This window comes from Babylonia areolata, chromosome 3 (genome assembly GCF_041734735.1).
Source record: "Babylonia areolata isolate BAREFJ2019XMU chromosome 3, ASM4173473v1, whole genome shotgun sequence".
NCBI lineage: Eukaryota > Metazoa > Mollusca > Gastropoda > Neogastropoda > Buccinidae > Babylonia > Babylonia areolata.
Window position 1 is genome coordinate 27962783 of NC_134878.1, and position 26870 is coordinate 27989652.

General features: G+C 46.0%; 3 protein-coding genes across 6 annotated transcripts in view; 2 read left to right on the plus strand and 1 right to left on the minus strand.

Moving 5' to 3' along the window:
* Positions 1–14823, plus strand: part of LOC143279914 (cAMP-dependent protein kinase catalytic subunit beta-like) — a 57796-nt gene extending 42973 nt beyond the window's left edge. For both annotated transcript variants that reach the window (XM_076584243.1, XM_076584242.1), the window contains exons 6-10: positions 2548–2674; positions 7299–7394; positions 8931–9053; positions 9753–9917; positions 12118–14823. In XM_076584243.1, the coding sequence (XP_076440358.1) occupies positions 2548–2674; positions 7299–7394; positions 8931–9053; positions 9753–9917; positions 12118–12243 (637 nt within the window). In that variant the 3' untranslated portion in view covers positions 12244–14823. The remainder of the gene's footprint in view (positions 1–2547; positions 2675–7298; positions 7395–8930; positions 9054–9752; positions 9918–12117) is intronic.
* Positions 14824–16021: 1198 nt separating this feature from the next.
* On the plus strand, positions 16022–16470 carry LOC143280276 (uncharacterized; the record flags this gene model as incomplete). Its single annotated transcript, XM_076584907.1, has 2 exons — positions 16022–16122; positions 16307–16470. Coding segments are annotated over 2 exons (261 nt in total), but the record flags the coding sequence as incomplete, so codon positions are not given.
* A 2545-nt stretch (positions 16471–19015) lies between these two features.
* LOC143279915 (ubiquitin carboxyl-terminal hydrolase 24-like) overlaps positions 19016–26870 on the minus strand; it is a 132141-nt gene continuing 124286 nt past the window's right edge. The window contains exons 59-61 of one of the 3 annotated variants that reach the window (XR_013054969.1): positions 20176–25281; positions 19237–20135; positions 19016–19097 (exon numbers count right to left, since the gene is read on the minus strand). Coding sequence is in view for 1 of the 3 variants with exons in the window: in XM_076584244.1 (XP_076440359.1) it covers positions 24793–25281 (489 nt within the window). In the remaining 2 variants the exon portion in view is untranslated. The other 2 variants (XR_013054968.1, XM_076584244.1) reach the window with 2 other exon arrangements.

Sequence of the window (26870 nt, forward strand, 5' to 3'; positions counted from 1 at the left end):
GATTGTGACGTGTCCTAGACGTTGTCTTGTAATGTATGTTGAATGACTTTTCTCTTGTACATATATGTATGTGAATGGCTGTTGTGTACATGTATTTGAATGGCTGTCATGAACATGTATGTGAATGCTTTGTCTTTCAGTGTATGTGAATGGCTGTTATGTATATATATATGTGACTACCTTGTTTTGTCTTGTGCATGTGTGTGCGTGTGAATCGCTGTCTCACAATGTATGTGAATTGCTGTCTTATAATGTATATGAAAGGCTATTGTGTACATGTATGTGAATGGTTGTCGTGTACATGTGAATGGGCTTTGTGTACATGTATGTGAATGTCTGTTGTGTACATGAATGTGAATGGCTGTCGCATACATGTGTATCTTCTTCTTCGTTCATGGGCTGCAACTCCCACGTTCACTCGAATGTACATGAGTGGACTTTTATGTGTATGACCGTTTTTACCGCGCCATGTAGGCAGTCATACTCTGTTTTCGGGGTGTGCATGCTGGGTATGTTCTTGTTTCCATAACCCATCGAACGCTGACATAGATTACAGGATCTTTAATGTGCTTATTTGATCTTCTGCTTGCGTATACACATGAAGGGGGTTCAGGCACTAGCAGGTCTGCACATATGTTGACCTGGGAGATCGGAAAAATCTCCACCCTTTACCCAGCAGGTGCCATTACCGAGATTCGAACCTGGGACCCTCAGATTGAAAGTCCAACGCTTTAAACACTCAGTTTTTGCGCCCGTCGTACATGTATGTAAATGTCCGTTGTATACATGTATGTGAATGGCTGTCGTGTACATGTATGTGAATGGCTGTTGTGTACATGTACATGTGAATGGCTGTGTTGTACATGTGTAAGTGCCATGTGCCCACAGAGAGTCTGACGCCAGTTTCTATGGAGCGCAGATAGTGTTGGCCTTTGAGTACTTGCATACCATGGATCTGGTTCACCACGATCTGAAACCTGAAAATGTGCTGATAGACTTGAAGGGCTACTGCAAAGTGAGGGCTGACTGAGCCATGAGTTCCTTCTGGACCTTGTGTTCTCTACTGATGGAATTGCAGAAAGAAGAGCACATTATGTGTATGTGTGCGTGCGAGCGCATGTTTGTTTGTGTGTTGTGTGTGTGTGTGTTTTGTGCATGTGTGTGTGAGCACACCAATGCATATGCCACACAAGTAATGAGAATGTTGCTCATCTTTCTGTGCTGTTTGTCTTGTCATTAAAAACTAATGTACTAGTTGGCTGTGTGAATGTTACCACGTTCTTGTTGCCAGTTGGTGAGTTGATGACCACTTGGAGAACTGTCAGTTGTTTCTGGTTGGCTGTTTGAATATCAAAGTGGTGTCTCTTTAACCTCTTGGCTGCTCACACTTTTTGAGGTTGGCTGCATTCCATATGCTGAGGAAAAAGCTATGTCAGTACAATGTACACTAAAATGCTGTAGCTTCTCTATTTTATGGGAATTTATGCATGAAATTACCCCGACTAATGCATAATAAGTTCTCCTTAAAAATGGAAATAAAGCAAATGTATTCACTTAGTGATTAGTTAAATGTTTATTGAAATTATGACATGCTTATGGTAGTTTGTGGATATTTCCACAGACACACACAAGCACTCAACATGGAGTCAAACTGAATGGAGCAATAAACTTCGGTCTCTTCTTCCTCAGAATTTTCTGGATCAGTGCAAGTTTTCTTCATCACTATTCACATCAGTTATAATTTCCTCAAATGCTTGAAAGAATAGTGAGTCTGAGATGTTTAAAAGAATAGCGAGTCTGAGACTCGTGTCATTGACATTGTAGCAGAGGGGGTGTGCTAAGGGAGTGGGTGTGGGAAAGGGAAAGAACTGGTGGGGATAACACCAGCATGTGAGAGGAAAGTTATAACACCTTGGATACCAGGACAACATAATAATGGTTGGTTTTCTTTGTTTGATTGCTTGTTTTTTTATGTTTTATTTTGTCTATTTTTGGTGTACTGTGGATGACATCACTGTGTACTGTGGTGCATGCTGGATGACATCACTGCTGTACTGTGGTGTATGCTGGATGACATCACTATGTATTGTGGTTGACATCACTATGTACTGTGGTGCATGCTGGATGACATCACTATATACTGTGGTGTATGCTGGATGACATCACTGTATACTGTGGTGCATGCTGGATGACATCACTGTGTACTGTGGTGTATGCTGGATGACATCACTATATACTGTGGTGTATGCTGGATGACATCACTGTATACTGTGGTGCATGCTGGATGACATCACTATGTACTGTGGTTGACATCACTATATACTGTGGTGCATGCTGGATGACATCACTATATACTGTGGTGTATGCTGGATGACATCACTTTGCACTGTGGATGACATCACTGTGTACTGTGGTTGACATCACTGTGTACTGTGTTGTATGCTGGATGACATCACTGTGTACTGTGGTGTTCTGTGGGTGACATCGTGGTGTACTGTGGTGTTCTGTGGATGACATCACAATGCAGTCTATCTGTGTGTTTAACAGTGAGCCTCACTCGCGGTTTTATGGAGCCCAGATCGTGCTGGTGTTGGAGTACCTGCATCACCTGGACATCATGTACCGTGACCTGAAGCCAGAGAACTTGTTGATAGACTCTCAGGGCTACCTGAAGGTAGGAACTTGTGGTGCCGTGCTGTGTTATGGCACCACACTGTCTTGGTGTAGTGACCACACCTGTCTCCCTGTGTCCTCCAGTAGTTACCACACCTGTCTCCCTGTGTCCTGTACCACACCTGTCTCCCTGTGTCCTCCAGTATTGACCGCACCTGTCTCCCTGTGTCCTCCAGTAGTGACCACACCTGTCTCCCTGTGTCCTGTACCACACCTGTCTCCCTGTGTCCTGTCTCCCTGTGTCCTGTACCACACCTGTCTCCCTGTGTCCTCCAGTAGTGACCACACCTGTCTCCCTGTGTCCTGTACCACACCTGTCTCCCTGTGTCCTCCAGTAGTGACCACACCTGTCTCCCTGTGTCCTGTACCACACCTGTCTCCCTGTGTCCTGTACCACACCTGTCTCCCTGTGTCCTGTCTCTCTGTGTCCTGTACCACACCTGTCTCCCTGTGTCCTCCAGTAGTGACCACACCTGTCTCCCTGTGTCCTGTACCACACCTGTCTCCCTGTGTCCTGTCTCCCTGTGTCCTGTACCACACCTGTCTCCCTGTGTCCTCCAGTAGTGACCACACCTGTCTCCCTGTGTCCTGTCTCCCTGTGTCCTGTACCACACATGTCTCCCTGTGTCCTCCAGTAGTGACCACACCTGTGTCCTTCCCACACATGTCTCCCTGTGTCCTGCTGTAGTGACCACACCTGTCTCCATGTGTACTCCTGTAGTGACCACACCTGTCTCCCTGTGTCCTGTACTGACCACACCTGTCTCCCTGTTTCCTGTGGTGACCACACCTGTCTCCCTGTGTACTCCAGTAGTGACCACACCTGTGTCCTGTAGTGACCACACCTGTCTCCCTGTTTCCTGTAGTGACCACACCTGTCTCCCTGTGTTCTGCATGATGTCTGCTTCTATCCTTTCTGCTGCCTGAAATAACTCACTATGTAGTGATATCATCAGCTGATGTTGGTAATGTAGTGACATCATCAGTTGATGTCTGTAATGTAATGACATTATCATCAGCTGATGTCTGTAATATGGTGACATTATCATCAGCTGATGTCTGTAATGTAGTGACATCATCAGCTGATGCCTGTAATGTAGTGACATTATCATCAGTTGGTGTCTGTAATGTAGTGACATCATCAGCGGATGTCTGTAATGTAGTGACATTATCATCAGCTGATGTCTCTAATGACATCATCAGCTGATGTCTATAAAGTAATGACATTATTATCTCTGTAATGTAGTGACATTATCATCAGCTGATGTCTGTAATGTAGTGACATCATCAGTTGGTGTATGTAATGTAGTGACACCATCAACTGATGTCTGTAATGTAGTGACATCATCATCAGCTGATGTCTGTAATGTAGTGACATTATCAGTATCATCAGCTGATGTCTGTAATGTAGTGACATCATCAGCTGATGTCTGTAATGTAGTGACATTATCATCAGCTGATGTCTGTAATGCAGTGACATCACCATCTGCTGATGTCTTTAATGTAGTGACATCATCAGATGATGTCTGTAATGTAGTGACATCACCATCAGCTGATGTCTGTAATGTAGTGACATCATCATCAGCTGATGTCTGCAATGTAGTGACATCATCAGCTGATGTCTGTAATATAATAATCATCTGAAGTCTGTAATGTGACATGAACATCACCCGATGTCTGTAATGCAGTGACATTGACATCAGCTGTCTGTAATGTAGTGACAGCATTATCATTTTTCTGGTGCTTGGTGATACTTTCTTTCAGAGGTTTCTTTCTTTCCTAGTGCTTGGTGAGGCTTTGTTTGGTGTTTGGTTTGGTTTACCTTGTGCTTGGTGGTGTTGACTTTCTTGCTGCTTGGTGGGACTGACCTGTGTGCCGTGTTTGATTTATGACTGGTGCACACTGTTGTCTTTCAACACAGCTGTCTTTTCTGCATGTGTTGATAGTGATATTATCTGCCTGTGCATGTATTTAACTGAAATTGTGTATTTTGCATGCACTGTATTACAATGGAATAATTGCATGTACATTGTTTATGTGAAATCATTGCTGTTTATGCACTGTATGTTTGTGAAATGACCAGTAGACTATGCATTATGTTTTTGTGTGTGTGTGTGAAATGACCATAATTTTCATGCATGCACTGTATTTTTGTGAAATCACTGTAATGTATCACTCTTCTCATGTGTCTCAGTATCACTGAGTTCTTTGAGTGAACTATTTTATAATGAAATTATTATATGCATTACATATAAATCACTACACACAATGTGAAAACATCAAGATCCACTGTATACTGTGTGTGCTTAATGAAACATACATTTGAGGTCCACTGTGCACACTGTGTACAAACATGCATTAAAGATCCACTGCACACTCCATGTGCAAACATACATTAAAAGTCCACTGTACGCTCCGTGTGCAAACACAGGTTGATTAAAGGTCAGCTGTATGCTTAGTGCATGAACACACATTAATTAAAGGTCTACTGTACACTCTGTGCATAAACACACATTAAAGGTCCACTGTACACTCAGTGCATTAACACACATTAGTTAAAGGTCCACTGTACATTCTGTGCATAAACACACATTAAAGGTCCACTGTACACTCTGTGCATAAACACACATTAAAGGTCCACTGTACACTCAGTGCATAAACACACATTAAAGGTCCACTGTACATTCTGTGGATAAACACACATTAAAGGTCCACTGTACACTCTGTGCATAAACACACATTAAAGGTCCACTGCATGCTCTTTGTGCAAACATACATTAAAAGTCCACTATACACTCTGGATCGGTGCATGTAAAGTGACACGGTTGTAGAATAATGTCTGATGTTCCTGGATTGGTACATGTAAAGTGACACGGTTGTAGAATAATGTCTGATGTTCCTTTGATTGGTACATGTAAAGTGACACGGTTGAAGAATAATGTCAGATGTTCCTGGATTGGTACATGTAAAGGGACACGGTTGAAGAATAATGTCTATGTTCCTGGATTGGTACATGTAAAGGGACACGGTTGAAGAATAATGTCTGATGTTTCTGGATTGGTACATGTAAAGTGACATGATTGAAGAATAATGTCTGATGTTCCTGGATTGGTACATGTAAAGTGACATGATTGAAGAATAATGTCTGATGTTCCTGGATTGGTACATGTAAAGTGATACGGTTGTAGAATATGTCTGATGTTTCTGGATTGGTACATGTAAAGTGACACGATTGAAGAATAATGTCTGATGTTCCTGGATTGGTACATGTAAAGTGACACGATTGAAGAATAATGTCTGATGTTCCTGGATGGGTATGTATAGTATGTAGAGTGACATGGTTGCAGAATAATGTCTGATGTTTCTGCCTGTACCCGCAGAAGTGACTTGTTTACCTATTTTCAGAGAAAACATTGTCGCACAAGATCACAAGATAATTTATTGTCCTTTAAAGAAGATGCTTGTTGTGGTGGCACACAGTTAAATCCTATATAGTACAAATATAGACATACAATGCAAACACACACATGCACACAAACCCACACACACACACATACACACACAAATATAGACATACAATACACACACACACACACACACTCACACTCACACTCTCACTCACTCACTCGTATATAGTATAAATATAGACATACAGTGCGCACGCACACACACACACACACACACACACACACACACACACACACACACACATGCACACACTAGACATTATCGGAACTTAAAATGAAGAAGAATGAATTGATAATACCCAATGGAAAACAGAATGTGCACAGTCATACACACACATATATGTAGCATTTCCAAAACAAAGTAAGTATAGATTGATAAGACATGAAAAATAAGCACAATCAATATAAGACTTACAGTTATAAGAATATAGAAATCAGCACAATCTAAGAATAAGCATTATCAGCCTCTAAGACTTTTCGGTTTTTGATAAAACATGATAATGGAATTGTTCTCTACATCACAACATAATAGACCAGACCCAAGTTTAAGATTTCCAAAACTGAAATATCAAGCAAACAAACACAAACACACAAGCACACACACGCGCGTGCACACACACACACATGCACATATCACCCACACACTACACACACGCATCACACATAGTGGAATGTACACATCATAATTAAACCAGTCAATCAGCTCACTGAACCAGACAGCCAGGCACCAACCCATCAGATCAGTCAAAAGCAGTCATACAATCAGCCGCCCCCCCCCCCCCCCCCCCTGTCCCCCACCCCCCGGAACAAACAAAACCAACAAAAACCAAAGTTATGATAATATGTACTGTCTCTGGACCTTGCAATTGGAATGAACTTCCTTTTTCGCTTCGTCAAGTCTCCACACTCAGCTCTTTCAAGTCCGGCCTTAAAACCCACCTCTTCCCAAAATAGCCTCCCTTCCCTGCCTCTTCCTTGTATTTAATTTCTCCAGTTTTAGAGTTATGCATGCGTGTGAATGACTGGTGTGAAAGCGCTTTGATTTGTCTCTGCACAAGATTCAGCGCTGTATAAATACCATTATTATTATTATTATTATTAGAATGCTATGTACAAGTGAAGCAGAGTGGTGATGGTGGCTGTGCTGACTGTTGACAGGTGACAGACTTTGGCTTTGCCAAGCGTGTCAAGGGACGCACCTGGACCCTATGTGGCACACCTGAGTACCTGGCTCCGGAAATCATCCTCAGCAAGGTATGCCCTCCCCCCTGACTGGTCAGCTGTGATCAGGTAGGGCCCTTTACCTGTCTGTCCTCAGCAGGAAGGATGAGATAGGGTCAGTGACGTTAGCAGTCAGGATGGAGGGGGTTAATGACATGCTGGGTGCTGAGTATCGAGCAGTCAGCATGAAGGGGGTTAATGACATGCCGGATGCTGACTATGGTGCAGTCAGCTATAGCATGAAGGGGGTTAATGACATGCTGGGTGCTGACTATGATGCAGTCAGCTATAACATGAAGGGGGTTAATGACATTCCGGGTGCTGACTATGGTGCAGTCAGCTATAGCATGAAGGGGGTTAATGACATGCTGGGTGCTGACTATGGTGCAGTCAGCTATAGCATGAAGGGGGTTAATGACATGCCGGGTGCTGAGTATGGTGCAGTCAGCTATAGCATGAAGGGGTTAATGACAGATGGTCAACGTCCTTCAGGTCAGCATGTTGAGGGCTGAGGCTCAGTCCATGTGTTCATAGGTTCATGGGCGGGACCTGTTCATGGTCAAGCTTGGGAGTGCTCATTTTGTGTTGGAAGTCTGAAGTGAACTTTGATAAATTTTTGTTTGTTGCATTTTACACTGATATTGATAACTTTAAAGATGTGGTGATCAGTACTAAGCACATTCTTTTTTTATTTATTTTGTTTTTACTTCTTTGAGATGATGGCATGGGTTTTTAGTAATACAGCAAGTGTACCTTTGTATACTTATCATCTCTATCCTTGTTTTGCTGAACTAAAGGAATGTAATCACAAGTCCAGATTCAGAATAGTGAATGACATCCTGACCTGTAAGCTGTGTCTTATCTCAGTGAGGTGACAGCCCTTCACTGACATCCTGACCTGTAAGCTGTCTTGCCTCAGTGAGGTGACAGCCCTTCACTGACATCCTGACCTCTAAGCTGTGTCTTACTTCAGTGAGGTGACAGCCCTTCACTGACATCCTGACCTCTAAGCTGTGTCTTACCTCAGTGAGGTGACAGCCCTTCACTGACATCCTGACCTGTAAGCTCTGTCTTGCCTCAGTGAGGTGACAGCCCTTCACTGACATCCTGACCTGTAAGCTGTGTCTTACCGCAGTGAGGTGACAGCCCTTCACTGACATCCTGACCTGTAAGCTCTGTCTTGCCTCAGTGAGGTGACAGCCCTTCACTGACATCCTGACATGTAAGCTCTGTCTTGCCTCAGTGAGGTGACATCCCTTCACTGACATCCTGACATATAAGCTGTCTTTCCTCAGCGAGGTGACAGCCCTTCACTGACATCCTGACATATAAGCTGTCTTTCCCCAGCGAGGTGACAGCCCTTCACTGACAGTTGTGGAGCAGGCAGTTGATACTGATGTCACACACACGTTGGTATCAAGGTTATGTATTGACAGGTTCGTGTGGTGTGCAGGGCAATAACAAGGCAGTGATGTGATATTGTTGTGGTGTGCAGGGCTGTAACTAGGCGGCAATGTAATATTGATGTTAGTGTGCAGGGCTGTGTTACATTGATGGTATGGTGTGCAGGGTTATAACAAGGCAGTGGATTGGTGGGCCCTGGGAGTGCTCATCTATGAAATGGCAGCAGGTTATCCCCCCTTCTTTGCTGACCAGCCAATCCAGATCTATGAGAAGATTGTCTCTGGCAAGGTGAGGCTTTGATGAAGGTCATATTGGCATAGGTGGTCCATGTGGTGTGTGTGATGCCAGGTATGATGTGGTCTGTGTTGTGTGTGTGATGCCAGGTGTGATGTGGTCCATGTGGTGTGTGATGCCAGGTATGATGTGGTGCATGTGGTGTGTGATGCCAGGTATGATGTGGTCCATGGTGTGTGTGATGCCAGGTATGATGTGGTCCCATGTGTGTGTTGCCAAGTATGATGTCCATATGTGTGATGCCAGGTATGATGTGGTCCATGTGTGTGATGCCAGGTGTGATGTGGTCCATGTGTGATGCCAGGTATGATGTGGTCCATGTGTAATGTCAGGTGTGATGTGGTCCATGTGTGATTCCAGGTATGATGTGGTTCATGTGTGTGATGCCAGGTGTGATGTGGTGTGTGATGCCAGGTATGATGTGGTGTGTGATGCCAGGTATAATGTGGTCCATGTGGTGTGTGATGCCAGGTATGATGTGGTCCATGTTGTGTGTGATGCCAGGTATGATGTGGCCCGTGTTTTGTGTGATGCCAGGTATGTGGTCCATGTGTGTGATGTCAGGTATGATGTGGTCTGTGTGATGTATGATGCCAGGTATGCGGTCCATGTGGTGGGTGTGATGCCAGGTATGATGTGGTCCATGTGGTGTGTGATGCCAGGTGTGATGTGGTCCATGTGGTGTGATGCCAGGTTCGGTTCCCGTCCCACTTCAGCTCCGATCTGAAGGACCTGTTGAGGAACCTGCTGCAGGTGGACCTGACCAAGAGGTTTGGGAACCTGAAGAACGCTGTCAACGACATCAAGAACCACAAGTGGTTCTCTGCCACTGACTGGATCGCCATCTACCAGAGAAAGGTGGGAGTAAGGGGAGGCTGGTGGGGGAGGGGGGCGGGGGGGGGGGGGGGGGGGTTGGAGCAGAGAGGAGGGGAGGGGGAAGGCAGAGAAGGGGGTATGGTCGGCAGTGTGTGAATGAACAAACTTTTATTTCACGAGGGTAAGGGAATAAGCACAATTGCTTTTTTACATGCAGCCCTCTGGGGGGAGGGGTAAGAAAAATGCATGCACAAAAACAAGTTCTTCACAAATAAAAAAGAGAAAAAAAACAAGGAAAAAAAAAATCTCCTGCTCCCCCATCCACCCACCCTTCCAACAACAGCAGCAACAAAAAGGTCTTCTTCTTTCATATCTGTCTGCCTTCATCAAGTTGAAGATTCGGGCATTTACTAAGGTTCCGGTTTGCTGTTGTGGGGTTTGTTTGGGTAGTCAGTGCCTAACTAAGGGGGCTGGGACCACCTACCCCTATTTCAGACCTCTAGACAGTGTTGGTAGGCCGTACTTTGTTGTGGGTGGGAAGGAATTTGGGAGTTGGGGGAAGGATGGGGGGGAGGGGGCGGCTGGAGAAGGGGGGCCTTGGGGGGGGGGGGTTCCGTGGTGTACCGTTGATCGTGGGAATGCCTGGTGTTGTGCTTGGGCTTCTGAAAAGTTGGTGCTCATGTGGTGTTGATGATTATGTCTCCATGGTGGAACTTGTGCATCGCTATCAGGCGGGATCTCTTTCGCCGTTCTTCTAATGATGCCCAACTTAGCTGGTGTAGCATTTCTTCCATGCTGGACGTTTGACAGCAGCGATTTACCACCCAGCAGGCGGCCCTTTTTTTGACTTCTGTAGGGTCTGTGTGTTGTTTACTCGGTACAGATCCCAATCTGGCAGGCATATTCAAGCTGGGGTCGTACTAGGGCCTTAAAAGCGCAGTCTTTGATCGAGATGGCGCTGGTCTTCAGATTTCGGTGAAGAAAGCCTAAGGTCTTGTTGGCTTTGCTTGCTACGTCGTCGTTGTGTTTTTTCCAGCTAAGGTCGGTGGATATCGTGGCACCGAGGAACTTGGCTTCACTGGAGGATTTTAGTGGGTGATCACGCAGATGGTACGTTGTTTTCCATTTCTTGCCAAAGTGCAGGACTTCACATTTGTCCGGGTGAAATGACATCTTCCCATTTCGCAAGTTTGTCCAAGTCACTGTGCAGAGCGTGTTGATCGGCAGCGTTGTTGATTTCCTTGTGGCAAGCCGTGTCATCTGCAAATAGCTGTGCAGTGGATGACAGTCCCTCTGGAAGGTCATTAATATACAGCAGGAAGAGGCAGGGGTCTAGCACAGAGCCCTGAAGTACTCCCTGACGTACTCCTGACTCTACAGGCGCAAACTTGGACGTAGCACCATCGACGACAACTGTCTGCCTTCTGTTAGATAGGAAGCTTCAGATCCAGTTGTTAATGTGGCTGGTGATTCCGTAGTGCTGTAGTTTGTAGGTCAGGAGTGAGTGCGGCACCTTGTTGAAGGCTTTTGCAAAATCCATGACTAACATGTCAACCTGCTTGCCTTTTTCCCTGCTGTATGTGATTTTGTCCATAAGACCTATCAGCTGACTGACACAAGATTGTTTCTTTCTGAATCTGTGCTATAAAGTGTACACTGTGATCTTACACAGGTGTATGAGAGGTATGTAAAATATACACTGTGACATTACTTAGGTGTGTGAGAGGTATGTAAAGTGTACCCTGTGACGTTACGCTGGTGAGAGATATGTAAAGTGTACACTGTGATGTTACACAGGTGTATGAGAGGTATGTAAAATATACACTGTGGTATTTCTCAGGTATGTGAGAGATATGTAAAGTGTACACTGTGACGTTACACAGGTGTGTGAGAGGTATGTAAAGTGTACACTGTGACGTTACACAGGTGTGTGAGAGGTATGTAAAGTGTACACTGTGACATTGACTCGGGTGTTTGAGAGGCATGTAGAGTGTACACTGTGATGTTACACAGGTGTTTGAGAGGCATGTAGAGTGTACACTGCGATGTTACACAGGTGTGTGAGAGGTATGTAAAGTGTACACTGTGATGTTACACAGGTGTGTGAGGGGTATGTAAAGTTAGGTATGTAAAGTGTACACCGTGATGTTACACAGGTGTGTGAGGGGTATGTAAAGTGTACACTGTGATGTTATACATGTATATGAGAGGTATGTAAAATATGCACTGTGACATTACACAGGTGGACGCCCCTTTCACGCCGAAGACCCGAGGTGGAGGGGATACGTGTAACTTTGACGACTACGAAGAGGAACCTCTGCGCATTTCGTCCACAGAGAAGTGTGCCAAAGAGTTTGCTGACTTTTGAGATGTTGGGACTAGACATTAGACTGTGGTCAGCTCTCTCTTCACTGTGTGTGTGTGTGTGTGCATGCGTGTGCATGGTTATGTGTGTTTGTGTGCATGGAGCGTGTGGAGGGGTGTGTGATTGTGGATGTGTGTGAGTGTGGATGCGTGTGCTGGCCAGCCTGGGGCCACACTCAACGTTGCAATGGGCATTGTCTGGCCTGTGGATCTTAGCAATGGGGGTGTGAGGGGGGGGTTGGGAGGGGGGGTCACTGTATGTCATATCCTCCTGAAGGATGTTGCTGTTCTCTGCATTGCCTTGGACGATGGTCATTGTAAGGACAGGTGATCACTCTCCTTCTTTTGGGATAGTGTGCTCTTTTCTTCTTTTTTGATTTTGCAGCTTTTTTTTTTTTTTTCTTGTTTTGGTGTGCACATATCACGGGTGTGTGGCTGTGTGCATACCAGTGGAAACACAGACACCTAGAAAGCAGAAACAGTGTAGGCAGGACATGTGCTGTGTTTGTGTGTGTGTGTGTGTGTGTGTGTGTGTGCAGGTCTGTAGTTGTCAACAGGCAGATCACTTATGTGTGGATGTGTACTTGTATCAGTGCAGTCAGTGTCTAAGGGTGAGCGAGGACTGTTCTGGGCGGTGAAAGTCAGTGGTCAGCATGGGATGGTATGACTCGAGGCTTGGAGCAACATAAGTAGAATGTGCCTGTCTGTAGCTCTGCTGTCCTCATGAACACTTTGTAGTGAGGTGTGTGCGAGTGCCTGAGTGTGAGTGCAGTCCTGACTGAGTGGACGTCACGGTGTCCTTGGGCAGACTGTGTGCTTGTGGTGTTGGGCAGTGCAGGCTTGCAGTCCTCTTGTAGACAGATAGCAAGGTGTGGTGTGTGTGTGTTCCTGTACTGATCACTTCACCCTTTGGCCTTCGCTCTCTCTCCTCCCTCTGGCCGCCTTTATCACTGCTACCTCCCCTTCCCCACTGCTCCTCAAAGGTCAGGGATAGACAGGTGTGCTGTGTATGATTGGGTGGGTCAGTTAATGGGGTGTGTAAGATTGGGTGGGTCCATCTCTGGGGTGGTGTGTAAGATGGGTGGGTCCATCTTTGGGATGGTAAGGTTGGGTGGGTCAGTTACATGGGTGGTAAGATTGGGCGGATCAGTTATTGGGGGTGGTGTGTAAGATTGGGTGGGCCATTTACTGAGGTGGTGTGTAAGATTGGGTGAGTCAGTTACTGGGGCGGTGTGTAAGATTGGTGGGGTCATTTCACTGGTGTGTAAGACTGGGTAGGTCTCTGGGTGGTGTTACATTGATTGGGTCACTTGTGTCATGTGTAACATTGGTTAGGTCTGACATCATGAACTGCATTGATAGTTCCACCCAGACATAATATACTGCAGTGATTGTTCCACCCAGACATAATATACTGCAGTGATTGATCACTGTTCCACCCAGACATAATATACTGCAGTGATTGTTCCACCCAGATATAATATACTACATACTATACTGCAGTGATTGTTCCACTCAGATATAGTGAGCTGTGGTGATTTCCCCGCAGTTTGCAGTATACTGGAGACCAGAATTGTGTGTCAGTTGTCAGGGGGTAGGTGTGAGGGACAGGGGGCGTGGGGGAGGAGGGAAATCAGGTGACAGGGTTTGGTGTGAATGGTGGGGTGGGAGGTGGGGGTGTTTAGTGGTGGGGTGTACAGTAGTGGTAGGGGAGGAGTGATGTGTCAAGGAGAGGCGGGGTTACTGCACACAGGTGTCTGGCTGCAGTCACTTCTTTCTACACCTGTAGACAGTACCTGTGTCCACTTCAGCCCACTGGTGTCAGATGGAATACAGTGATTTTCACAATGTTTTTGATATGTTGAGTATACAGTAATCTCTTGTGTTTTTTGTTGGGTTTTTTTCTATGGCATTGTTGTGTTGAAGAAAACATTGTGTGATGCATAACATGGTGTGTTTGCCAAATTGTCACAGACGTCGACAGCTGGTGTCTGCCATGTTGTGGGGCCACTCTGTGCAATAATCAGTGCTGCTCAGCTTCTCCCTCTGTTCTACCTGTCTGCTTTTCATGGAGTGCACAGTCAGGAGAGTTGTTTGCCCTTGGGGTCATGGCAGGCACCACCCAGGCTGACCCGTGTCATCTAGCTTGGTGACCCACTGACAGTTGGTCACTGACAGCTTGGTGACCCACTGACAGGGGGGTGTGGGGGGGGGACATACCAGGTGCCAGACTTAAAAGCTGTCGATGTCTGTGACGCTTCACACCAGATTGTCTTGTGCTCTGAAACGCTGACGCACTTCAACTGTGTTGCATGGGTTGTGTACTAACTCGATGTGTTCTCTCTTGGATCTGTTGAACTGCGTTCAGGGGAAGCCCAGCGTACAGGGGGCTGTGTTGTGTTGCAATGTTTGTTGTAGAAGCGCATTCAGACGAACCTGGTTTTACTGCGGTTCTGTTTTGATGCAGTGTTTGTTTCTTAGATCTGTGGAACTGACAGACATGAGTTGCAGGGAGCTGTGTCATACTGCGGCTCTTGGACACTGTGTATCAGATCTGTTGACCTGGATTAAAAAAGGAATCTCTTGTCAGTGTTGAGAGAGAGAGACTGACAAGTGGGGACACACAGATACACATGCTAACTCTCTCTGTCTGGCACATACGTTTTATGTCTGTCCCCGTGTCAGTCCCCATGTCTGTCAGTCCAGTCCCCATGTCTGTCAGTGTCAGTCCCCATGTCTGTCTGTCCCCATGTCTGTCAGTGTCAGTCCCCATGTCTGTCCCCATGTCTGTCAGTCCAGTCCCCATGTCTGTCAGTGTCAGTCCCCATGTCTGTCAGTGTCAGTCCCCATGTCTGTCTGTCCCCATGTCTGTCAGTGTCAGTCCCCATGTCTGTCAGTGTCAGTCCAGTCCCCATGTCTGTCAGTCCAGTCCCCATGTCTGTCAGTGTCAGTCCCCATGTCTGTCTGTCCCCATGTCTGTCAGTGTCAGTCCCCATGTCTGTCAGTGTCAGTCCAGTCCCCATGTCTGTCAGTGTCAGTCCCCATGTCCGTCTGTCCATATATACTTGCACATTCAGTACTTTTCACTTCTCACAACACACACCCTGTCAGCTTTTTTTCCCCTTTTGTCAAAGCATCATCATCATTCATTGAATGAATGTATTTCAGCATATAAACATTACAGTTTCTTAAGAATGGTAGAAAAGAAGGTGGTTGCACCAGAACTGCATATCTTTCATTCCATATGAGCATTCTGATTCCCAGTTAAGTGCTCTCAATAAATGAAAAGACCACTTCAAAATGACGGGACATCACATGCCTGGCACTCTCTCATCATCCAGCTGAACAATTACATCTTGTCTTTGAAAATAACAAGTTTCCAGGACATGACGCTATGCCGTCCTGAACAGGATTAACAGTGTAACCCAAAACGGACCATAGAGAAAAAAAAAGCAAAAGGCGGAACACTTGATTGATTATACACTGATTACACATATTTGGGTGGCAACAAGCCATCTCTCTCCAATACTGGCAGAAGATTTCTGTTTTAAATAAAACGGTATTCAAAAGCCCAATGTGGAGCCACAAGGACACTGACACACCTGTGTGGGGCCACAAGGATACCGTGACACACCTGTGTGGAGCCACAAGGATACCGTGACACACCTGTGTGGAGCCACAAGGATGCTGACATACCTGTGTGGAGCAACAGGGATATGCCTCACAACACCAGTCAGTCACTAATAAACCAGGACATGCCTCACTTCGCCAGTCACCAATAAATCAGGACATGCCTCACTACACCAGTCACAGGTAAATCAGGACATGCCTCACTACACCAGTCACAGGTAAATCAGGGCATGCCTCACTATACCTGTCACCAATAAATCAGGACATGCCTCACTACACCAGTCACAGGTAAATCAGGGCATGCCTCACTATACCTGTCACCAATAAATCAGGGCATGCCTCACTATACCTGTCACCAATAAATCAGGACATGCCTCACTACACCAGTCACAGGTAAATCAGGACATGCCTCACTATACCTGTCACCAATAAATCAGGACATGCCTCACTACACCAGTCACTGGTAAATCGGGACATGCCTCACTGTACCAGTCACCAATAAATCAGGACATGCCTCACTACACCAGTCACAGGTACATCAGGACATGTCTCATTTTTCAAGCCAGTAATAAAATACGCCAATCACTAATAATCTGAGGTTGGGTATAGCAGTCAATGTAACCAAGGATGTAGCAAAGAGGGAGTTACACTAAGGTCCCTCCCTGATCAATGACTGGTAACAGTGACAGGTTCTTGCTGTTACAATGTATCACAGGGAAGGCGTCACAAAATCTATTTTACACTGTTACAATACGAAATGCATGCTTATTTTTACATTCACAAAATCAGGTGTACCTCTGTGCACTGTGCCATGTCTCTGTGCTGTGTCAGTGCCAGTCACACCCAGGCAAAGTCCTCACTGTACACTGTCGGTATTCTACACCAAGGAATTGCCTTCCATCCATCTAGTGGTCAGCATCCATCCAGTGACCTGACAGAGGTCAACATGCATCCAGACAATGACCTGACATAGGTCAACATCCATCCACAATCCAAACAATGACCTGACATAGGTCAACATCCATCCATCCAAACAATGGCCTGACAGAGGTCACATGCATCCAGATAATGACCTGACAGAGGTCAATATCCATCCATCCAAACAATGGCCTGACAGGTCAACGTGCATCCACACAATGACCTGACAGGTCAACATCCATCCAAACAATGACCTGACAGAGGTCAACATCCATCCAAACAATGACCTGACAGGTCAACATCCTGAGGTCAACATCCATCCAAACAATGACCTGACAGAGGTCAACATCCATCCAAACAACAGCCAAGCAAGATGGCCTGACCACCGTCAACTAAAGCCAAACAATAACATTGCAACAGTCCACATCGAGCAAGACAAGGTCTCATGCAGTTTTATACAAGTATCCCATACATTATCTCCTTATCCATCTATGACCTCCACATAATCCTATCTGATCCAACTATGACCTCTACATGATCCCTATATGATCCAACTATGACCTCCACATAATCCCTATCTGATCTATGATCCCCCACATGATCCATATCTGATCTAACTATGATCCCCAACATAACCCCCAATGTATACAACTATAATCTTACCACTCTCCCCACCCCACACCCAACTTTAAATCAAGACTAGTCGTGTCAGCACAGTAAGGCCATACCCTCGTTCTCTCTTCCTGCCAATGACAACCACTGCTCACAACAGAAATCTGTCACCAGTTCAACTATGCACAAGGATAAATAAATGTCATCTGTGGATACACTTTATCCAGCTATGGACATATTTGTACCAGTTACACAAGCCATAATACAAGTTTTGGACAGTTGTTAACATGGTCAGGATTAATTTGTCCTAACCTGAAGCCAGCTAGGAAATTGTGGTGGTGAAGAGCAGACAGCAGAAAACAGCCAGACACTGAAGCTAGCAGAGGAAACAGCTTGGTGGTGAAGAGCAGACAGGAGAAAACAGCCAGACACTGAAGCTAGCAGAGGAAACAGCTTGGTGGTGAAGAGCAGACAGGAGAAAACAGCCAGACACTGAAGCTAGCAGAGGAAACAGCTTGGTGGTGAAGAGCAGACAGGAGAAAACAGCCAGACACTGAAGCTAGCAGAGGAAACAGCATGGTGGTGAAGAGCGGACAGCAGTAAACAGCCAGACACTGAAGCCAGCTAGGAAACCGCGTGGTGGTGAAGAGCAGACAGCAGAAAACAGCCAGACACTGAAGCTAGCAGAGGAAACAGCGTGGTGGTGAAGAGCAGACAGCAGTAAACAGCCAGACACTGAAGCCAGCTAGGAAACCACGTGGTGGTGAAGAGCAGACAGCAGAAAACAGCCAGACACTGAAGCCAGCTAGGAAACCGCGTGGTGGTGAAGAGCAGACAGCAGTAAACAGCCAGACACTGAAGCCAGCTAGGAAACAGCTTGGTGGTGAAGAGCAGACAGCAGAAAACAGCCAGACACTGAAGCCAGCTAGGAAACAGCTTGGTGGTGAAGAGCAGACAGCAGTAAACAGCCAGACACTGAAGCCAGCTAGGAAACAGCTTGGTGGTGAAGAGCAGACAGCAGAAAACAGCCAGACACTGAAGCCAGCTAGGAAACAGCTTGGTGGTGAAGAGCAGACAGCAGTAAACAGCCAGACACTGAAACCAGCTAGGAAACAGTGTGGTGGTAAAGAGCGGACAGCAGTAAACAGCCAGACACTGAAACCAGCTAGGAAACAGCTTGGTGGTGAAGAGCAGACAGCAGTAAACAGCCAGACACTGAAACCAGCTAGGAAACAGCATGGTGGTAAAGAGCGGACAGCAGTAAACAGCCAGACACTGAAACCAGCTAGGAAACAGCTTGGTGGTGAAGAGCAGACAGCAGAAAACAGCCAGAGGCCCACATAGCAGGAAACAGGACTGGCAGCACTGACCTCATGCTGATCATCACACTCACACAGCTGACTGACTGACTGACCAATTGAATGACCAAATTCCTGAACACAGCACCATTCCCAACTGCTGTCACAACATATTGACATCACATCTCCACCACAACACCTGGCAGTGCAGTCAATACCACACCTGGCAGTCACCACCACACCTGGCAGTCACCGCCACACCTGGCAGGGCAGTCAATACCACACCTGGCAGGGCAGTCAATACCACACCTGGCAGTGCAGTCACCACCACACCTGGCAGTGCAGTCACCACCACACCTGGCAGTCGCCACCACACCTAGCAGTGCAGTCACCACCACACCTGGCAGTGCAATCACCACCACACCTGGCAGTGCAATCACCACCACACCTGGCAGGGCAGTCAATACCACACCTGGCAGTGCAATCACCACCACACCTGGCAGGGCAGTGAATACCACACCTGACAGTCACCACCACACCTGGCAGTGCAATCACCACCACACCTGGCAGGGCAGTCAATACCACACCTGACAGTCACCACCACACCTGGCAGGGCAGTCAATACCACACTTGACAGTCACCACCACACCTGGCAGGGCAGTCAATACCACACCTGGCTTTCACCACCACACCACACCTGGCAGTGCAGTCACCACCACACCTGACATCACATCTCCACCACCACACCTGGCAGTGCAGTCAATACCACACCTGACAGTCACCACCACACCTGGCAGTGCAGTCAATACTACACCTGGCAATCACCACCACACCGGACATCTCATCACCACCACCACACCTGGCAGTCACCACCACACCTGGCAGGGCAGTCACCACCACACCTGGCAGTGTTGTCAACACCACACCTGGCAGTGCAGTCACCACCACACCTGGCAGTCAACATCACACCTGGCAGGGCAGTCACCACCACACCTGGCAGTCACCACCACACCTGGCAGTCAAAATCACACCTGGCAGTCAACACCACACCTGGCAATGCAGTCACCACCACACCTGGCAGTCACCACCACACCTGGCAGCGCAGTCACAATGTAAATGGATCTGTGGGTGCCCTAAAAATGTGAAATGATTTCTGACAGTCATGACGACTAGACTGACTTTACCAGGTGCCATGTGGTGACTGCAGCCTTGACCTTCCATTTCTGACACCAATGACAGAACTTACTTCAGCATCATCCACATCTGACACCAATGACAGACTTTACTTTTTCATCATCTACTTCTGACACCAATGACAGACTTTACTTCATCATCATCTACTTATGACATCAATGACTGACCTTACTTCATCATTCACTTTCTACACCAATGACAGACCTTACTTCAGCACCATCCACTTCTGACACCAATGACAGACCTTACTTCATCATCACCTACTTCTGACACCAATGACAGACCTAACTTCACTACCATCTACTTCTGACAACAATGATGTACCTTACTTCATCAATGACAGACCTTGCTTCTTTATCATCTACTTCTGACGCCAATGACAGACCTTACTATATCACTGTGCTTTCCTGATTACCACAGACATGACCATACATGACTAGGTTCTTTCCTAACCATGATAGAAGAGAAATCAACATTATTCAACTGAATTCACATGATCTCATCATAATACAACTGAAATCACACTATCATGATACAACTGAAATAAGCATCTCATCTTATTAGAACTGAAACCATCATGATACAACTGAAATCACACTATCAATTCAAGTAATTGACTGACAGACACAACTAAGAAACTGATCTGTCACCATTCTTTTCAAAGGTACCAACAATGTTAAAAAAAAAAAAGCAAAAAAAGCACACACACAAAAAAAGGTATCAGATTACACACACAAAAAAAGGTATCAGGTTACATTGTATTGTTTTAGGTCTACCTGAGTAGTACAAAATCAAAATAGACACATTTCATTCCAACACAGAGTGATATAAATCACTGGACATACACATCATTCCAACACACAGAGTGACATGAATCACTAGACATACATCATTCCAACACACCAGTAATATTAATCACTGGACACACATCATTCCAACACACAGAGTGACATAAATCACTGGACATACACATCATTCCAACACACACAGTGACATAAATCACTGGACATACATCATTCCAACACACCAGTAACATTAATCACTGGACACACATCATTCCAACACACCAGTAACATTAATCACTGGACACACATCATTCCAACACACCAGTAACATTAATCACTGGACGTACATCATTCCAACACACAGTGACATAAATCACTAGACATACATCATTCCAACACACCAGTAACATTAATCACTGGACATACATAATTCCAACACACCAGTAACATTAATCACTGGACATACATCATTCCAACACACCAGTAACATTAATCACTGGACACACATCATTCCAACACACCAGTAACATTAATCACTGGACACACATCATTCCAACACACCAGTAACATTAATCACTGGACACACATCATCCCAACACACAGAGTGACATAAATCACTGGACACACATCATTCCAACACACACAGTGACATAAATCACTGGACACACATCATTCCAACACACAGAGTGACATAAATCACTGGACACACATCATTTCAACACACAGTGACATAAATCACTAGACACACATCATTCCAACACACAGAGTGACATAAATCACTGGACACACATCATTCCAACACACAGAGTAAGATAGATCACTGGACACACATCATTCCAACACACAGAGTAAGATAGATCACTGGACACACATCATTCCAACACACAGAGTAAGATAGATCACTGGACACACATCATTCCAACACACAGTGACATAAATCACTGGACACACATCATTCCAACACACAGAGTGACATAAATCACTGGACACACATCATTCCAACACACCAGTAACATTAATCACTGGACACACATCATTCCAACACACAGAGTAACATTAATCACTGGACACACATCATTCCAACACACCAGTAACATTAATCACTGGACACACATCATCCCAACACACAGTGACATAAATCACTGGACACACATCATTCCAACACACAGAGTGACATAAATCACTGGACACACATCATTCCAACACACAGTGACATAAATCACTGGACACACATCATTCCAACACACAGAGTAAGATAAATCACTAGACACACATCATTCCAACACACAGAGTGACATAAATCACTGGACACACATTCCAACACACAGTGACATAAATCACTGGACACACATCATTCCAACACACAGTGACATAAATCACTGGACACACATCATTCCAACACACAGAGTAAGATAGATCACTGGACACACATCATTCCAACACACAGAGTAAGATAGATCACTGGACACACATCATCCCAACACAGAGTGACATAAATCACTGGACACACATCATTCCAACACACAGAGTAAGATAGATCACTGGACACACATCATTCCAACACACAGAGTAAGATAGATCACTGGACACACATTCCAACACACAGAGTAAGATAAATCACTGGACACACATCATTCCAACACACAGAGTGACATAAATCACTGTACACACACATCATTCCAACACACAGAGTGACATAAATCACTGTACACACACATCATTCCAACACACAGAGTGACATAAATCACTGTACACACACATCATTCCAACACACAGGGTGACATAAATCACGGGACACACATCATTCCAACACACAGAGTGACATAAATCACTAGACACACACATCAATCCAACACACAGGGTGAGATAAATCACTTACACACATTATTCCAACACACAGAGTAAATCACTGAACACACATCATTCCAACACACATAGATAAATCACTAGACACACATCATTCCAACACTCATAGTAATATAAATCACTGGACATACACCATTCCAACACACATAGAGAGATAAATCACTGACACACACATCATCATCAGTCACTAGACACACATCATTCCAACACACACAGTGACATAAATAACTGGACATACACCATTCCAACACACGCAGAGAGATAAATCACTGACACACACATCATTCCAACACACACACACAGATAAATCACTGGACATACACCATTCCAGAACACACTGTAAGATAAATCAATCACACACACATCATTCCAACACACATAGAGAGATAAATCACTGGACACATATCATTCCAACACACATATTATATAGAGAGATAAATCACTGACACACCCATCATTCCAACACACATAGATAAATCACTGGACATACACCATTCCAAACGCACAGTAAGATAAATCAGTGACACACACATCATTCTAACACACATGGAGAGATAAATCACTGGACACATATCATTCCAACACACATAGATAAATCACTGGACATGCACCATTCCAAAACACACAGTAAGATAAATCACTGACATAAGGTCTCAGGCCTTACAACATGTCTTCTCCATGTCCTGGCCCTTACAGTGCTGGATAAATACATCATTGTATTTCAGTTTGTATTCCTCATACCCCATCACTTATTTCTTCATGTATTCTTCAAGATACCTCATAACTGTATTTCCTCATGGTGTCTTCCTCATGATACCTCATCACTGTATTTCCTCATGGTGTGCTCCTCATGATACCTCATCACTGTTTCCTCATGGTGTATTCCTCATGATACCTCATCACTGTATTTCCTCACGGTGTGCTCCTCATACCTCATCACTATATTTCCTCATGGTGTGCTCCTCACAATACCTCATCACTATTTCCTTATGGTGTCTTCCTCATGATACCTCATCACTATTTCCTCATGGTGTCTTTCTTACGATACCTCATCACTGTATTTCCTCATACCTCATCACTGTATTTCCTCATGATACCTCATAACTGTATTTCTCACGGTGTAGTCCTCATACCTCATCACTATTTCCTCATGTTGTTTTCATCATGATACCTCATCACTATTTCCTCATGGTGTATTCCTCATAATACCTCATCACTATTTCCTCATGGTGTAGTCCTCATAATACCTCATCACTGTATCTCCTCATCACTGTATTTTCTCATGGTGTACTCCTGATACCTCATCACTATTTCCTCATGATACCTCATCACTATTTCCTCATGGTGTATTTCTCATCATATCACTTATTTCCTCATGTATTCTTCAAGATACCTCATCACTGTATTACCATGTGGTGTATTCCTCATGATACCTCATCACTATTTCCTCATGATACCTCATCACTATTTCCTCATGGTGTATTCCTCTTGATACCTCATCACTATTTCCTCATGTTGTTTCCCTCATGATACCTCATCACTATTTCCTCATGGTGTATTCCTCAAAATACCTCATCACTATTTCCTCATGGTGTATTCCTCATTATACCTAACCACAATTTCCTCATGGTTTATCCATTATGACGCCTTGTCACTGTATTTCCTCATGCGTATTCCTCATGATACCTTATAACTACTTCCTCATGGTGTATTCCTCCTAACTCATCACTGTATATTCCTATGTTCCTCAGTGGTGCCACTTAGTGGAGCAATGCTGCAGTTCTGAGTTCTCAGTTCCTGGCTGACGTCTCTCCTCTCTCCATATCCTGTCTACACCACTACTGTCTGTCTGCTGACAATAAAGCGTGCACAGCAAGAAGTGAGCGTTTCAAGTTTCCATACAGAAAGCTGACAGCCAATTACATTCTCCAGATTACAACTGGTTCCACCTAAAAGTACACACCGCTTTGGGCACATGCTACCCACTTCTCTCTCTCTCACTCTCACACACAAGAGTTTAAAATGGACATGACGTCAGGCTGACCAATGATGGACAACATGTACACAATACCACTGCCCCATGTCCAGCAGAAGAGAAAGGCATGCTCACAGCTGTACACAAGTTGAACCCCCCCTCCCCCTGTCTCTCTCCTCCATCACATCACCACCACCACACTGACTTCCTCCCCATCACTCCACCACCACATTGAGCAAAGGCCACGACGTAAAACACATCATTCTCCCTCATCATCAACTTGTCATCGACGATGATGATATTGTCGATGACGTGGACGAGCTGGCTGCTGTGGTGACGACAGAGGTGGAGGTGAGTGTGGAGGAGGAGGAGGAAGAAGACGGCATGTCTTCAGTGCTGCCCCCTGGTGTGGGTTCTTCTGCAGTCGTGGTGATGGAGGCAGCGGATGGAGCAGCAGTGGAGGTGGTCAATGAGGCGGTGGAAGAGGCAGTGGAAGAGGCAGTGGAAGAGGTAGAATGAAGAGCAGAGGGAGTGGACAGGGCCAGGGGAGGGCAGGTGGTGGAGGTGGGGTCCACTTGGACAGACGACCGCATAGTGATACCTGTCAGCGTGTCCACACTGCTGCCACTGGTGGTGGTGGTGGTGGTGGTGGTGGTGTCAACAGAGGGGCGGGGGGTGAGGGTTGAGGTTAGCACGTCAATGGTCCCTCCACTCTCCAGCCCTTCAATCTCTGTCAGCAATGCCGTGGCCTCCTGCAGTGTGTGCTGAAAACACATTATGTCACCTCATCACTCACATCACCCCCACCTTCTTTCCTGCTCAACTCTTCATCTTTCATTGTCCACATCATCACCATTCAGCTTGCTACATCATCCACATTAACAAAAGGCATTCAACATCATCCACATCACCATCACCATACTTTCTATATCATCACCATCACCTAGCTCACTTAGTCATCCACATCACCATACTCATCATCTGGCTTACGACATCCACATTTTTCACCGGTCTTCTTACATCATCCACGTCATCATCATGCTTTTTACATCATCCACATCATCATCAGGTCTTTTACATCATTCACATCATCATGTTTTGTTTTTACATCATGATCATGTTTTTTTACATCATCCACATCATCTTCAGTTGTCATCAAGTTTTCAATATCATCCAGCATTAAACAGAAATAGAGAGATGGAGGGAGGGATGGATGGAAGGAGTGAGGAGTGAGGGAGGGATGAAGGGATGGTAAGAGAGAGCAAGGGTGGGACAAAGGGATGGATGAAGAGATTGAGGGAGGAAGGGAGGAAGGGGGGTGGGGGATGAGGGGGGCAGGGGGGGGGGAGATGAAGCAATGGTGGGAGGGAAGGATGGAGGGTGGATTGATGGGGGATGGAGGGAGTGAAGGATGGAGGGTGGAATGATGGGGGATGGAGGGAGAGAAGGAAGGAGGGTGGAGTGATGGGGGATGGAGGGAGAGAAGGAAGGAGGGTGGAGTGATGGGGGATGGAGGGAGAGAAGGAAGGAGGGTGGAGTGATGGGGGATGGAGGGAGAGAAGGATGGAGGGTGGAGTGATGGGGGATGGAGGGAGAGAAGGATGGAGGGTGGAGTGATGGGGGATGGAGGGAGAGAAGGATGGAGGGTGGAATGATGGGGGATGGAGGGAGAGAAGGATGGAGGGTGGAGTGATGGGGGATGGAGGGAGAGAAGGATGGAGGGTGGATTGATGGGGGATGGAGGGAGAGAAGGATGGAGGGTGGAGTGATGGGGGATGGAGGGAGAGAAGGATGGAGGGTGGAGTGATGGGGGATGGAGGGAGAGAAGGAAGGAGGGTGGAGTGATGGGGGATGGAGGGAGAGAAGGATGGAGGGTGGAGTGATGGGAGATGGAGGGAGAGAAGGATGGAGGGTGGAGTGATGGGGGATGGAGGGAGAGAAGGATGGAGGGTGGAATGATGGAGAGAAGGATGGAGGGTGGAATGATGGGGGATGGAGGGAGAGAAGGATGGAGGGTGGAATGATGGGGGATGGAGGGAGAGAAGGATGGAGGGTGGAATGATGGGGGATGGAGGGAGAGAAGGATGGAGGGTGGAATGATGGGGGATGGAGGGAGAGAAGGATGGAGGGTGGAATGATGGGGGATGGAGGGAGAGAAGGATGGAGGGTGGAGTGATGGGGGATGGAGGGAGAGAAGGATGGAGGGTGGAGTGATGGGGGATGGAGGGAGAGAAGGATGGAGGGTGGAGTGATGGGGGATGGAGGGAGGGAAGGATGGAGGGTGGAATGATGGGGGATGGGATGGAGGGATGGAAGGAGAATGGATCAGGGAGGGTTGGAAGGGAGGAGGGAT